General features: G+C 34.7%; 1 protein-coding gene across 2 annotated transcripts in view; it reads left to right on the forward strand.

Annotated features, from left to right (window-relative positions):
• ENPP3 (ectonucleotide pyrophosphatase/phosphodiesterase 3) overlaps positions 1-12258 on the forward strand; it is a 60440-nt gene extending 48182 nt beyond the window's left edge. Inside the window, exons 21-25 of one of the 2 annotated variants that reach the window (XM_006180731.2) lie at positions 762-897; positions 3338-3415; positions 4036-4168; positions 5775-5931; positions 11714-12258. In XM_006180731.2, the coding sequence (XP_006180793.1) occupies positions 762-897; positions 3338-3415; positions 4036-4168; positions 5775-5931; positions 11714-11884 (675 nt within the window). In that variant the 3' untranslated portion in view covers positions 11885-12258. The remainder of the gene's footprint in view (positions 1-761; positions 898-3337; positions 3416-4035; positions 4169-5774; positions 5932-11713) is intronic. The other variant, XM_032484930.1, reaches the window with a different exon arrangement.
• Positions 12259-16995: the final 4737 nt, after the last annotated feature.

A 16995-nucleotide genomic window follows, 5' to 3' on the forward strand; every position in this document is an offset into this window, starting at 1 on the left:
AGGTATGTTTTAGATATCACAGCTAATTTTGCTTTGAGCATAATTTAGTAAATAAAGGAAGAACATTCTAATTTAATTTAACCTTTTAAAATAAATTATAAAATAATTTTACTAAGAAATACATACATTGTGAGCAATAGAAGGCATATAAGGCAAAATCTCTGAAAAAAATTAAATGAATAGCAAAATGTTTACATACTCATGAATATATGCTAACCAAAACATGATCATGTAATACTGTATTAACTTAAGTACTTAGGCAGCACATTTATAGGATGCCTGCTAATAAGTAAATTATTATATTAGTCTTTACATAAAGTTGCAAATAAAATTATTAAAAATATATGTTCTTATATTTCATGATGAATAAAGAATGGCTATACATTTATTAAAGTTCCAAAATAAGTAAGTTTAGACAACCAGAGCTTCTTTGAGTTGACCTTAAGTTTAATCCTGAAAAGGATTTGGGTTTTTAGCAGTAGCTCCCATTATTCCTCTGCACTCAAGTCAGGTTTTATTCTGCAAATATTCCTTCCCAAGGTGTATTTGATTTGCCCTTCCCGTGTCCCTAACCAGAAGGGAACCACAGAAGAAAACATTGCTGAAGACACCCATTTCCATTGCTTCCGGAGACCTGATTCACTAAGAAAATAGGAAAAGGTTAAATGAAAAACATTCTAGGGAAGTTACTAACCATATAAGGTGATGGGTGAGCCACACCGTGGGTGTAATTTTTTTTTTTCTTTTCTCTCTTTCAACAGGGAGACACATCGCCTCTTCCTCCCACTGTCCCAGACTGTCTGCGGGCTGATGTCAGGGTTGCTCCTTCTGAGAGCCAAAATTGTTCCTTCTATTTAGCAGACAAGAATATCACCCACGGCTTCCTCTACCCTCCTGGTTAGTATAACTCTTTTTTAGAGCAGCAGCTTAGAAGGCCCTCATCAGCTGGATGTGGGCATGTGCCTTAAACATATGCTCCCCGCCAAAACTACCTGCTTGGGCTAAACCAGCTGCCCAGGAGGCTTCCAGTGGTTGTGGCCTGGCCTGGAGCAGTGCAGCAGCTATAATAAAGGCTAATAAATTTTGCAGTGGGAACCACACATCAGCTCTAATCTGGCCCAGATGTTCAGAGAGTTCGGCAGGTTTAAGTTTAATTTTAAAACTGAAGGTTCTTTGGAGAGGGACACAGCATCTAAAAAAACTTTTTTTCCCCCTCTGGTGACTGGCCAAGATAAGGCTTGCATCAAGAATGCAGTTGTGCCTTGAAGATAAATCGGCTGGAAATCAACCTCTCACTCATGCTATATGTCCAACAAATTTAAACTGTGGATTAAGCAGCCAAATGAACTTGAATTTTTTTTTTTTTTTTAAGAAAGCATCTCTTTTGGTGACATGCAGAAACCAGTGTGATTTTTCCAAAATTCAAATCTCTTCTCTGCTCTACAGGAATTGTTATTTCCCTAACTTACCCATCAGATTTTTAACAATTTCAGCTTCTGGGAATGGATTTTCTCCAGATATTTGGCTTCAATTTTCTGGAAGCCAGTACCAAAGAGGTCAATTGAAAGGTTTATAATTTAGAGGTGCTGAGATTTACAGTGGGAAAAAAAGGCTTAAGGAAAGCGAGTAGCACATCAATGAAAAACTCCTAGCAGAGAATTAGGATAATAAACTGATATATCTTATTACAGTATCTGGAGACAATTAGAGCCACCCAATTTATGTAAACCCTAGGATAACCCTTAGTTCCTATATTTATTAATACAAAATTTTTAATTGGCATATAAAAGTATATCTGTTGAGCCCTAAGATGTTGGTTGATTTATAAATGTTTGCCTTGACAGGGAAATGAAATTAAAAGCAGCTTGTCTCAAAACGTATTAAGGAGAGAATGAAACTCCCTTCTTTCTCCATTACAAATTCTAACGGTTAGCAATTCCCCTATAAGCAAATTCATATTTTTCTCTGAAAAGAAGATAATGTTATGTTTGTCAATTTTCCAACTTTTAGAGTTCAGTTTAAAAAGTAGAAAAGGTGGGGAAGGTATGGCTCAGTGGTAGAACACATGTTTAGCATGCACGAGGTCCCAGCTTCAGTCCCCAAAATCTCCATTAAAAAAAACCATAAATAACACCCCTTAAAAATAGTTTTAAAAAAATAGAACAGGCTTAGAGGGGATCCGAGGACCATAAACAGAATGTGAAATCTTAAGGGAAAAAAGAAATCTTGCTTCTCATTGCCTTTTGGTGCCCACATATTGGCCTTTTGTTTTGAGTATTAGTTAAGGTAGCCAAGTGTAGTTTAAATATAAAAAGCATTATAATAAATATTAACTGGCTTGCAGCAATTTAAATCCTCACAATATTCAATCAGGTAGAGGCCTTGAGACCAGTGAAGTATGGAGTGACACAGCACTTTGCCTAAGTGGGTCAGCTGGTGGCCGGTGGAGCTGGGATTCCAACCCAGGCAGTCTATACTCGATGGTACACACGCCCAGCATGCACTGTACTAAATGGCACCACCATGAGTTCTCAAAGCCACTCATCCGTGGTGTTCTCAGCAGTCTTCATTGAGTTAAAACTCACTTTCTTAAGAAAATTTTATTTTGGATGAGTTACTTATCATAGCATTATTATTTGATGTATGTTCAACATCTATGCTTTCCTATCCATAATATTACATTTGTTTCCTAGAAACTGTGTAATACATTACCCACGAACTTGGTGGCTTAAGACAATAGAAGTTTATTCTCTCAAAGTTCTAGAAGCCAGAAGTCTGAAATCAGGGTGTGGGCAGGGCCATGCTCCCACTGAAGCAGAGAATCTAGGGGGGCATCCTTTTTTACCTCTTGCAGTGTCAGGGGGCTCCAGGTGTGGCTTGGCTTATAGCTGCTGCATCACTCCAATCTCTGCCTCCATCTCCACCTGGCCTTCTCCCCTGAGTCCCCCCTCTTCTCAACCTCCCATCTCCTTATAAGGGACCTCGTGCATGCTAAACCAGTCACTGGATTTAGAGCCCATCCTAAAACCAGGATAATCTCATCCTGAACCCTTACCTTAGTTACATCTGTAAAGACACTGTTTTCTTACCTATCACATTCAGAGGTAATGGGGGGTTAGGACTTGGACATACTTTCTTCAGGGTCGCCAACCCACTACAGGTATCAAATGCATAAATCTGCCTGCATTATTGATTACTTCTACTAGAGAGTGCTTGGTGTCTCTGTGTTTTGTGTGTTAATAAATTTACATTATTGTGTAAGAGTAATGGGCCTATTCTGTAGTATGTCATATTTTTCTCTTATAGCTAGATTTACTAAAATTCATTTGTTTTGCAGCAAACAATAGAACTTCTGATAGTCAATACGATGCTTTAATTACAAGCAATTTGGTCCCTATGTATGAAGCATTCAAAAGTAAGTATATAAGATTATTAAATTTTAAATATCCAAGTGACTTCTTGAACTTCTGAACTAGACACATCTTTTATTGCAATTTGTTCCTGTTTATTGAGTCATTTTGTTCCAATATTTTAAATATAGAAACAGGAAGGATCTCTGACATAAATTCTTTTCCACTTACTTCAACTTTGGCTGACTTGTTGCTAGAATTTTGATAATTTTTTTCAAAAATCCTAATTTAACTGGAAAGAACCAATCACAAAGCAAAATTTTACTGAAACTCACTATAGGTAAATGAAAGGTGTTTGTCCCCATAGTCATAATTAATAAGGCAGTATGTGTGTTCTGACCATTTTTGAATACTCACTGTCCCCAAAGCAGCTCAGCCCTGGGGAGGCATTTGGAGACATGCTTCACTGTAATTTCAAGACTGCAACTCCATCAACAACAAAAAGTTATTATTGATGGGCTGTTTGTTTTTGTTGCATAGACTATTTTGCAGAATTACTCAATGACCACTGACAAGTATTGAAGCAGAGTTGGATACTATTTAAATGTATCCTGTTTATAATAGAAAATATTTCCACATCCAATAGAGGTAGATTTTTTTTAACACCTTATTCTTTCATTTTTAGAAATGTGGAATTACTTCCATAGTGCTCTTCTTGTAAAATACGCCATGGACAGAAATGGAGTAAATGTGGTTAGTGGACCAGTATTTGATTATAATTATGATGGTAATTTTGATGCTCCAAATGAAATTACAGAGTAAGTAGTTTGAAACCAAATGGACTTTTTGATTTAGCAATAGGGTATTTTAAGAGGAAACCTCAATAGTTTAAATTAAAGCTCAGTATTCTTAATGTTACATAGCATATTTATATAGAGGTGTAATTGTTGAGCATTTTCAACTAGTCTATCTAAATAGTTAGCAAAAATTTTATACGGCAACAATTTAAACTAACTGGCAAAGAAAAAATACCCAGGAAATTTTTAGCAAAATTTGCATTTGGAAATTTTCTACACTAATGGGAAAGGGAAAATGTGATTTTGTCAAGGTTAAGGAGGTAGGGAAGACTCGCTGTACTATCAATAAATGTAGAACCAGCCCAGCAATAACTAAAAATATCAAGTAGTGACTATTCATAATATTGTCCAATAGTTTGGATAGTGGGTGATTCATTAAATCACCCAGGAGAGAGTATAGGCTTCCTGTAGAACACTAGTCCCACTAAATTGTACATCTTTGTACTAAAATTGGTCATAACAAGTTGCTAAGAATTACCTTTGAATGCAGCACACAGGAATAGAGGGTTTTAGAAGTGTCATCTATTATTTCTCTTTATTATCAAAATGAACGGGAGGGTCAAACTAAATTATTGTACTGTCTAAGCCTGGATTATGTAAAGCAATGATTTCTACTTATATGTTCTGATAAAGTCACACTTATGACCACTAAGTATGTGGCCTTTTTGATTTTGTTTGCCTACTCCTTATTTCAATGTTTAATAGTCCTATCTTTCACCATTTAATAATCGTAGCAAACACTTTGATAGCACTTTACTACACTCTAGGTACACATCTAAGCACTTACATATACTTCATTTAATCCACAAAACATCCCCATGTTAGATTCCATTAGCTCCCGTTTAGAAAAGGAAACAGAGGCACAGAGAGGTTAAGTAACTTGTCTAAGTTTCACAGTTAAGTAGCAAAGCCAGGACACAAACCCATCTCGTCTAGCTCTTACTCTCCATCACAGTAATATATTACTACTCATATTCCTTTTAGCGGACTCATACTGGTAGCTTACCTTTAGTTTGCACTTAAAACTTTTTAAACACTTTCATGTTTGTTATCTGAAACTGAAGGACTGTCATGTATCAGTTGCATGGATTTATCCTTGTCTGTGCCATGAAGTTCGTAGCATAGGACTGCTTCCGTGTTAAAGTTGAGGAAACTTGGAAAGTCGTAGAATATTCGAGGATTAGTACATGTCCACACATGTAGGAGAAGTGCACAGCTAGAACTGGGACCCTGGCTCATTTGTTCCCAGCCCCTACTCTATTAGTAAACATTGCTATGAAGTATAAAGCCAACAAAACTAGGAAACACAAAAGGCAAAATGCCATGCGCTGCTTTTCTTTGTATTTTAATATTTTCCCATGATGTTAAAATGACCAAGCCTGTACTTCTATAGTCCTCTATCCTGGCTCACTGAAGTCTAAAAATGTATGATAAGATTTTTTTACTTTCTATTAATTTACTTTCTTTTAAATAACTCTACCTTGACATTTCTTTAAAAAAAATAGGCATTTATAATCTTCCGAAGCAAAAGTGTAATAACATCAAATCTTTTCAATTATGTTTTTAGATATTCAGCCAACACCAGCGTTCCCATCCCCACGCACTACTTTGTGGTGCTGACTAGTTGTCAAAATAAGAGCCAAACCCCCGACGCCTGCCCTGGGTGGTTGGACGTCCTACCCTTTGTCATCCCCCACCGACCTACCAACACGGAAAGCTGCCCAGTGAGTATACCCTCGGAAAGTCTCCGGGCCCTGAGAAAATGATTAGTCAGAGCTCATCTGGGCTTTCATAGAAGTGACTCTAATGCCAATATGTTTTTAGGTGTTTCGTGGGTTAGAGCTGTACTAAATATGCCATCATTTTTAAACATTTTCTTAGACCGTTGATCTTTGTGTAATTAATATCAATTTAAACATATATATGCTTGCATGAACATGTGTTTATACAGTCATGTTATATATTTTATTTAGACACATTTTATTCACATTCACTAATAAGGGAAGGGGTTGTATCTTATTAATTTTTTTTATTCTGGACACAAACCAACCTTATGTTTCTGTCTCAAAGTTGACACTAAATTAATGTTTCTCATATGAATATGTAAATATAAAATTTCCATCAACTTGAAACATGAGGTCTGAAAGAACATGTGTATGTCTATATGATGTATATCATATAGCTATAGATAGAGATGATATATATATATTTATTTACAAAATAAGTTAGTGCAAATAACCATCCTTTTTTGAACATCTGTATTAGGGCGCCTCAAAATCTTTTGGATTGAGGCAAATTATATATGAATGATTACTTCAACTTCATATATGTTCTTTACAGAAAAACATGTATTCTGGTAATTGGATTTGCTGATCATTCAGCAAATGTGTTGAGTACCTATAAAGTGCACAACATCATGGTAAAACTTTTTAGAACACATCAAAGAGGAGCACATTGTCTCTGCCCTCAAGCAGCTCATATATAACTTTGATATATAAATGAGATATAAACACATAAATGGGTCAATCATATAAGAAATATTTTAAAAATTAGAAAATAAGAAACATTACAAAGTTAGAATTAATTGCCAAATACTGTTATAAGGATTCAGTATTTCAAATTTGAAACATTTTTAGCTGGAATAATCAATAAAGGTTACATAAATTGAGGCTGGAGTAAGTCTGGGCCCTGAATGATAGGCAGAATTTGAACAGATTGAGAAGATTAGGAAGAATCTTCCATGGAGAGAATGAAGAATGGAGAGGACTTGGTGACTGCATGTAAGAGCCAAAGGAAAAGGGAGACTCAACGCTGAATCAGAGATTTTAAATGTAGGTAATTAGGAAAAAGACAGAAAGAGAAAAGTTAGGAACAAGAACTAGTTCGGCAGATGTATAGGCTAACTAAGTTTAGGCATGTCTAGTTTGTAGAAATAGGCGTTCATGTGGAAAATCCCATGGGCTATTAGAGATGGAAATTAAAGCCCAGGTTCTAGGCCAGATTGGGATTCATCTCTGTTGTTACAGGTGTTTGACACATAACTACCTTCACCGTGCTGTGTACTATAGATGATATACAAATAAATCAATAAATCAGACAAGTATTCTAGCAAAAAAGGCTCATAGACCACTTAGAAGCCTGGTAAAAATAGAAGAAGGAAAAATAAATGGCACAAAGAGAGACAGCTAAAATTGTAGGATTTCAAAGGAGAACTACTTCCTGGTAAGGAAGGTAGCAACATTCTAGCTGAATCTTGAAGATAAGACTTGAACTTAAGTGTTGGTTGGTTGCTTTCAGTGACTAAAGATGGAAGGCAAAGGTTAGAGGATAAACAGTGAATCACTCGTAGCCCTAGATAGAATGAGGAGGAATTTCCAACCAAGAAGCTATCAGAAGATGTTGTGTAGTTGAATCTCTTCCAGTTTTTCTTGTCAGAAGTTTATTTGGTTGACAAGGGTAAGCCATCATTCTTCACTTCCTTTTCCAGTGGCAGACATTGGTTACTGATACAATGTGGTACCCTTTTCCACTGAATCAGGACTAAATAGCTCTTCATCATAGAGGTTCTAGGTAGCCATTATGGATTGATCAGAATGAGTGTGAAAAGGCCAAACTATATGCTATTCCTGGTCTAGGCCCTCATTGCCATCTATCAGGACTTCTGAATGAATGAATGGATCCTAAGCAGTTTCACTGTCTCCTGTCTTCCTCCCCTTCATCTCTGTATAGCACTACCAAGTTCTTAAAATTTAGTTTTTCATTATGACACACTTTCTTATCCCAAAATTTTGATTATCCACCCTGAATAAAAATACAACACAAACACAAAAATATCCAGCCTGTACTTAACACTCTTTGCAATCACCCTCAGTTGACTTTGCAGACCCAAGTTTCCAGCCAGTCCTTTAAATTACTTGAAAACCTCTTGAGTTTCCCCACTTCCAACTAATTGCTCATGCTCTTCTGTCCCCTAGAATGCCCTTCTTTTCCATCTGCTAAAAATTCCACTTACACTTCAAGGTAAAGTACAAATGGCACGAAGCTTTCCCAGAACATCTAAAGTGGAGCTGATCTCAAAATTAGCAGGGCATCATCTCTGTGGAATAAGACATGATCACTAATGAATTGGACAAATTCCAAGGTTTTAAAGAGTATAGTAATAGGGATATGATATCTATAAAAATAACTACAAGATTGTGAAGTTAATAAGATGTGACTATCAATTAGCTAGGAGGGAGGGAAGAGAGAGGATGATTGATAGAATCAAAGGTGACTGAAAATTTAGACATGGCTGGCCAGGAAGTATATAAGACGACTTGTCGTTTTGAGAAGGATAGATTTGCTGGTTGATGGTCTTCAGATTGAGAAACTAGTTGAATATCTAGGAGAATATGTGAGAGGCAGTATGGAATGGAACTTAAATGCCTAGGTTTTGGAGTTGGTTATCTGGGTTCAGGTATTAATTTGGCCTCTTTGGGTAAACAAATGAATGTCACTTCCCTCAACTGTGTAAAAAAATTCACCTTCCCTGAGGAAGATGTTGTGATAGTTAAATGAGATATTTCATATAAACCCCTAAGAATTCTCAATGAATAGTAAGCACTTGGAGGCCATCATTAAGAAATTACATTTGATGAAGGGGTTACAATCTAAAATCAACACAAAATGGAATTGTATGCAGATAAAATCACCCAGAATCAAATCACCCAGAAAGCAGAGTACATACACAAGCCGTACCTTAATAAGTGAAAATCAGTCAGTATTTTCACAAGCATTAGAACAGGTAATTGCGCTTTAAGCACCCAATGAAATCATTGGCTGGCTTCAAGGGTCATGTCATATGAAAATTCTGCACTTTTAAATATTCTAATCACTGAGTGTGGGGAGGTAGTTGCACTATAAGAGGTTTGAGGGAACTGATATCAGTTGTAGAAACGGTAGAGTCATGATTCCACTCATACTTGTAGGGAACTAGATTCTTACTTCCTTATCTATTTTCTTTCTTCCCTTGTTCTTCCATCCTTTTTTCCCTTCTCTTCTTTTTCCTGTTTTTCTCAACTTTGTAGTGTTAAATTCCTGTCAGATAAATAAGAATGTTAACATGAGTCCGTGACTATTATTATTGTAACTTACTCAGTATATATCAGAAATGCAATTGGAGGTATACAGTTGTATTGTAAGGAGAATTAGGGGTATACAATACAGGTATGGAACTTGGAAGAGATCAGAACTGTAGAGTTAGATTTGGTATTAAATCATGCCAAAGGGGAGAAAGTGGAGAGTAGAGATCCAAAGATCAGATTGAGGGAAATGTCTATTCTTCCAGGATGGAAAAAACTAGAGTCACTTGAGGAAACAGAAGGTGTCATCAAACAAGTAAGCAGAGCTATGGAAGACAAAAAAAGAAACTTTTAGAAGCTTGATGTAAACAGCTAAGTGAAAGGTCTTCAAAAATCCACTCAGTTAGGTCCTCTTTGACAGAACGGTTTCATTAGTGTGATGGCAGCAATAACCAGACTGTAAGTGAATAAACAGAGAGAATAAGGAAGTGATTAGGGGAGAAAAACACTGAAACTAATATTGCCTCAAAAACTAACAAACTGAGTTGTATTTTTGGATATATACAATAATTTATGTAACAGGTCTAGTACGTATGTAATCCATAAATGAATTTTGTAATATATAAAATCAAAATTGTATACTTACATATGGCTCCTAAGAATTGAATATATGCAAGGCTTCTGTTCTGTCGGGATGCACCGTTGCAGCGGGGCAGTTGTGTATAGCTGGCTTCTGTTCAGATTGGTTGGTGCCGGTGAGCTACCAGATGTGAAACAGCTTGAGTATCACCCCTGCCTAGGTATAACTATATGTTACACTTTAAGATCATTACATTGCAATTCCAAAAAGCGAATACTCTCAGGTGTTCACTAAACATTCAGTTAGATGGATAAGCCGGGAGAAAATAGAGTGATAAAAGCTAGGTGGGAGAAAACTTCATTTAAAAAGTCACCAAAAACATTAAATGCTACTGACATGTGAAATAATGAAGGCAAGAAGAAAGGCTGAATTCGATCGCCGTTGGAAATATGAGTTAAATCAGTACACTGCATATTTATTTAAAAAAATCTTAACTCACATCATGAATCTCATACGGAGAAATGCTTTGGAGGTTCAAAACAAAGAGTAATTTCCTCTTATTCTTCCTCTGGCTCAAATGGTAGCTGCCTATTTTAATCTTGCATATTTAAAAAACAAATGAACTGAAGTGTGCTGAAGTCAACTGAAAGACTGATCTGAAATTAAAGCAGACTCATCTAATTAAACACGCTTTTAAACTTTCCTACTTTTTAAAAATTTAACTGAAATTTAGCAATATCATATAAATATGGGAAAATTAATAAATAAAGAGCAAGGAATTTCATAGAACTCCATGGCTCTAAATTATTGAACTAACTTTTGTATATATAGTAAAAAGTTTTTTACTGTACTATTTATTGTACTATTTTTTACTGTGCATTTTTTATATATAGTTAAAAACCTATTAAAAGTCAAATGGCCAAGAAATAGCTGAAAAAAATACTCAATAATACTCAGGGTTAATAAATTTTAAGCAGGGATAAAACACTATTTGGCAAGGATGTGGGGAAATGGGGATTATCCTCCACTACCAGTGCAAGTGTAAATTGGTATAAACACTTTGAGAAGTGCTAGGTTTAATATCGGTTAAGATTAAAATTACATGTACTCAATGACCCAGCAATTCCATTTATATATCCTAGAAACTCATGTTCTTGAACATAGAAGATGTGAGCCAATTTATTCATTACACTATTATTTATAAGGCCAAAAATACTATCAATGTGGCAATGAAAAAAATAAACTGTGCTACCACAAACCACAGCTAAAAACAAATGATTTAACTAGATCTAGATATTTCACTATGGATAGATCACAAACATAATATTGAATGAAAAAATTATTTATAGAATACCACTTACATCATTTATATAAATTTGAAAACATAAATCAATGCTATATATTGTACATTGGTGTGTAGTAAAAGTTTAAAAATATAGACTGGATTCGTGCTGACTCATGATAACAATTAGTTCTGAGCAGAGGAACATCGGCGACTTAACTTCATCTGTAATATTTCATTCCTTTAAAAAATTTATATTTGAAGTGAATATAAAAATGGCTCGACTTTATGACTTTATGGTGGCCTGTATTTGTTAAGGTGTACTTTGTACTTTTGTTTTTCTTTTTATTTTAATAACAAAACTAGGTGCATCAAATTAAGATGTAAGGCAATAAAAACCACAAGAACAAATATTGAATCATCATGTTGTACCTTTGAAACTAATATCACGTTGTATGTCAATTACACCTCAGTAAGAAAAAACAAACACACAGGAAAAGGGACAACTTTCAAGTAATAAAAGATCTTTCTGTTAATGAAAAATCATGCCTCAGGGAAAATAGTCTTTTGTTTTTCTTTTTCAGGAAGATAAACAAGAAGATGTTTGGATTGAAGAAAGATTCAAGGCACATGTTGCCCGGGTCCGCGATGTGGAACTTCTTACTGGGCTTGACTTTTATCAGGAAAAAGTACAGCCTGTCTCTGAAATATTGCAACTAAAGACATATTTACCCACATTTGAAACCGTTATCTAACTTAATACATAAAACAATTTTGGCAAAATGTAAATGATTTTTTCTGTTGAAGAACATAAAGTTTTCTATTTTTCCTCAATTCCTCTTAAAGCCATGTTGCATCATTTTCATTATTCCCTTCTCTTTTTCATTTCTATAAAAATGTATTATTTTAAAGTTTTTTTATACATAGATTGTGCTATAGATTCCATGTTATCTCATTTATAATCCTTGGCTATATTTTCTTGCCCAGTATTATCTAAACAGAATGGAGAACAAGAGAAGTGGGTCTCACTTTTGAATTGAACCAATTCTACTTCAGTTTTGTTATAAAATATTTTATACTTGTCCATCAGGCAATATTTATTAAAATAAAAAAACACACATTACCTTCATTCAGTGATTTTACTTGTAAAACTTGTGCCAACAGATATACTTTGCATAAATGCATGAAAATATTTATCTCTTGCAAAGACCAGAAAATAACCTATAAGGACTGGTTTTAAACAAACAATGGAATGCTGTTCCACTATTATAAAGAAAGAAGTAGATCTATATATTGAATGTATGGCTACTGTTAAATGAAGAGCAAGTGAAAGAATAGCATATGTAGTATGCTATCATTTTTCAGGGCTAGCAAATTTCCTCTATAATGGGCTAAATAACAAAAAAATTTTAAGGCCAGTCAGTCTCTGTTGCAACTACTCAACTTTGCGATTACATCAAGGAAGTAGTCATAGATAATACATAAAAGGAACTGGAGTAACTGAGTTCCAATAAAACTTTATTTACAAAAAGGGATGGAGGGCTAGAGTTGACCCATGGGCTCTAGTTTGTCACCCTTGATTTATATAATAAAGCCAGGGTGGGGAGAGGCAGGAATTAATAGTGTAAGAGAGAGAGGGGCAGAGAGTGAGGGAGATAGTTTTTATTTTGTGACTTTTGGTATTGCCTAAATTAAAAAAAACCTATATATGCATCTCCTTAATTTTTCAAAGTATGGTTATTAAGCAAAGAGATCCCAGTATTTATTTGAAGAGCATTACCATTGGTCAGATTGTTGGATTTGCAGACTGGCAAAGTTCCAGATTCATTTCTGATATACAGACCAGTTCATCCAGGGGACAGGGGCTTTGCTGATGATGAAAAATCTTGTGACCCGAGTTTCAAAAAGCAAACTATTTCTGCTAGGACTTCAATTGAATTATGGTTATTAATTGTAACTAATTGATTTCCTTAATGCCATTAGATTTTCTTTTTTCTTTTTTTAAAGATATTTTCTCTACTTATAGGATTAGTTTTAAAATGTACACTACAGCAGGGAGGGTATAGCGCAGGTGTAGAGGGAGTGCTTAGCATACATAAGGTCCTGAGTTCAGTCCCCAGTACCTCCATTAAAATCAATCAATCAATCAATCTAATAAAAATAAAAATAAAATGTACAATACAGACAGGCTGAAAAATAAAACAAAAATTGGAAACTATTTCCCTCTATATGGCAAAAAATGTTACTGTCCTGTATACAGACAGAATTCCTTCAATCAGTGTTCCCTTGCCCCACCATGGCTGGAAAACTAGTTAGAACCCCACTATAGAGAGATAAGTGAGGGATGATTACAACTCTGAACTGAGTTTAACTCTGGATGCCTTCATTGCTTCTGAGTTTCTCTGAAAGCGACTTAATTGTTTTCCATATTATGTCAAATGGGTACTCAACATCGAAATAAAAATTTCAGCCAGAGAAAAATTAAAATGACATATTTTGCATAGAGATTGTGTAATATAGTAACTTGTTTTGTTATAATCATTATCCCATTAAAAATATGTATGTGTAAGATCATCCTGAAGGAAGGAAACCATTGATTTAACAGGCAGGTCATGTAATTAAGGGGATTTGCAATTGCTACATTGTAACTTTCAGTATGTAGCCATCACATTTATATGCTGCATCTTCTTTATCCATTCGTCTATTGATGTGCACTTAGGATGCTTCCATAGCTTGGCAATTATAAATAATGTTGCTGTTAATAGTGAGGTGTATGTATCTTTTTGAATTAATTTTTATTTTGTGGTTGGCTTTATTCCTTTGATAACTATGTAAGTTTAAAAAGCTGAGGCTCTAAACGTTCTTAGAAACAATGGATAGTACACATATGTAAATTTTAAAAAATGCAGTATATTGTGTATATGTATTTAGATGCAATATATTGTATATGTGCCATCAAACTGTGACAATTCTACCTAATAAAACTGAAAAATGAAAAAAAATCCAAAAATATAAATAAAGTTGAATTAAAAGTATTGATGTAGAAAGAATTTCAGAAATAGAAAAAGACTGCAAGACTAGTATAAAGAATTCTTATATAACCTTCACCCATCTTCACCAACTGCTAATATTCTGCTAGGTATATTTATGTATCTCTTTTATTTATTTTTTTTTCCTGAGTTTCTGAGAATACAATGTGGTCACCATGCCCATTTACTACCCAACACTTCAGCTCGTATTTCCTAAGATCAAGGACATTAACACACACAACGACCATGAGGAAGTTTAATGTTGATACAATACCATTATTTGACTTCTAGACCTAATTCAATTTTTCTCATTTTTAATGATATCCTTTATAATACTTTATTTTCTAGGACCCAAAACAGAATCAGTCATTTCATTAAGTTTTCTTTCCTTTTTGGCACGTTAGTTCCTCAACCTTTCCCAAATGACGTTTTGAAGAGCCCAGATCATTTGTATTGTAGACTGTCCCTCAGTCGGGGTTTGTCTAACATTTCCTTATGACTGGATCCATGTTTTGCATTTTTGGCAGGAGCACCACATCAGCGATATTGTGTCCTCAGTGCTTCATTTCTGGAAGCACAAGATGTTCAATTGTGCAATTATTCTTGATGCCAAATTTGGTCAGTTGGTTAAATTGGTGTTTATCAGGCTTCTCTTCTATAAAGAAAGTATTTTCTCTTTATAATTTAGAAGTTATTTGTGGGAGGATACTTGAGACCGTATAAACATCTTGTTCCTCATTAACTTTTCATCTACCATCTCTAGTGTCCATTAATAATTCTTCCCCGATCAAATTTTACTATGACAGTTGCCAAAGGGTGATTTTTAAAACTGCCATGAGATTCCTTCTATGTTTATTAGCATTCTACTGTAAGAAAAAGCAAGCCCTTCTTAATTTTTGTTTGCCTGTTTATTATTTATTTCTTATCTGTATATACTCATGGATTCTTTTTTATTCCAATTGATTAAAATAATCATTATTTATTTTGGTACTCAAATTGCTCCAAATTTGGCTTATGGGAGCTTCTTTAAGTGGACTCTAGTGTCCTGTTGACATATCCTCATTATTTTTTGAGCACTTCCTTACTTTTGATACAAAAGAAAAGTTTTAGGCTTATCTGTGCTTTACCTGTGCTAACTCTGGGATCAGCCATTTCTCCAAGAAGCCCTGGTTCTATTTCGTGGGTGCTGGTGGCCCAGTTACTTCTGGAGTGTCCATTGCATCTAGGCCCCTCCAGTCAACAAAAGTATGGTCTATACCTACATCTCTTCGTCTATGTCTTTCTATAATTACATGTAAAAAAAGCAATGAGTTCAGTTACCACTCAGTACTACATGGTTCTTTCTAACCCTTTCCCATTTCATAATGGTGTCTTCTGTCTCCACTAATGAGACACTTGGTTCCCAACATCATCAGCATACTCACTTGCTCAATCCTGCAGTATAAGAAATGCAGGAATTGCTAACCAATGCCATTGAGAGAAACAGATCTACTAAGTAGAATTCAAGAAACTTTTTTCACTTCTTTGCATCTCTAGACTAAGAAATTATAATCAGAATTCTGTGTTCCACAATTACTTGGTGTAATCTTCCTCCTTCAGTGTAGTTATGTTAATCTTTGAAATATAGTAGTATTCATTTGTTTTTATTTATATTCGGTTTAGAAATTTTCCCATGCTTGTTGAATCAATTTTATTTTTTTGAGTATGTAAAATGTTGACATGGTTCCAAGTTAAAATTAGGTGGACAAAAGGACACTCAGAGTGTCCTCCTTTTGTCCTTCCAGTCTTTTCCCATCCACTCTGTGTAGATAACTAATGCCATTAGTTTCTAGTTTATTATTCCTCTATTTATTTTTGCAAAAATAAGCAGATAAATTTATTTTTTGAATTCTCCTTTCTTACACAAAGGAGATACCTTTTTTCTTTTAAACTTGGAAATCAGCTCATATCAATTTATATAGCTCTTCCTCATCCTATTTACTGCTGCATAGTACTCCATTTTGTGGATGTACTGTAGCTGTTTTTATTTAATACTTTTTTTAAAGAGCAGTTTTAGGGTTACAATAAAATTGATAGAAAAGTAGAGATATTTCCTATGTATTCCCTATAACTGCACATGCATAGCCTCTCACATTATCAACATCACTCACCAGAATGGTCATTTTTTTCCCAAGGATGAATCTACACTGACATGTCATAATCATCCAAAGTCCATAGTTTACCTAAGGATTCAGTCTTAGTTTTGTACATTCAATGGTTTTGGGCTAATATATAATGATATATATTCATCATTATAATACAACACAGAACATTTTACTGTCCTAAAAATCCTCTGTGTTCTGCCTATTTATTTCTCTTTCTCCCACCCCTCCCACCACTCACAATAACTGTTTTATTGACTCCATAGTTTTGTCCTTTCCAGTATGACACATAGTTGAAATTAGAGAATAAGTAGCCTTCTTATTTGGCTTCTTTCACTTAGTAATATACATTTAAAGTTCCTCCATGTCTTTTCAAGGCTTATAGCTCATTTCTTTTTAGCATGGAGTAATAGTCCATTGTCTGGATGTTCCCATGTATTTACTCATCATCTACTGAAGGACCTCTTGGTTGCTTCCAAGTTTTGGCAATTATGAGTAAAGCTGCTATGAACATCCATGTACTGGTTTTTGTGGGAGCTAATATTTTGGTGAGAATTTTTTAACCTATGTTCATGAGAGATTTTGGTCTGTAGTTTTCTTTTCTTACAGTGTCTTTGTCTGGTTTTGGTATTAGGGTATTGTTGGCCTCGTAGAACAAATTAGGAAGTATGCCCTCTGCTTCTATCTTCTTAAAAA

Source organism: Camelus ferus, chromosome 8, assembly GCF_009834535.1.
Source record: "Camelus ferus isolate YT-003-E chromosome 8, BCGSAC_Cfer_1.0, whole genome shotgun sequence".
In the NCBI taxonomy this organism is placed as follows: Eukaryota; Metazoa; Chordata; class Mammalia; order Artiodactyla; family Camelidae; genus Camelus; species Camelus ferus.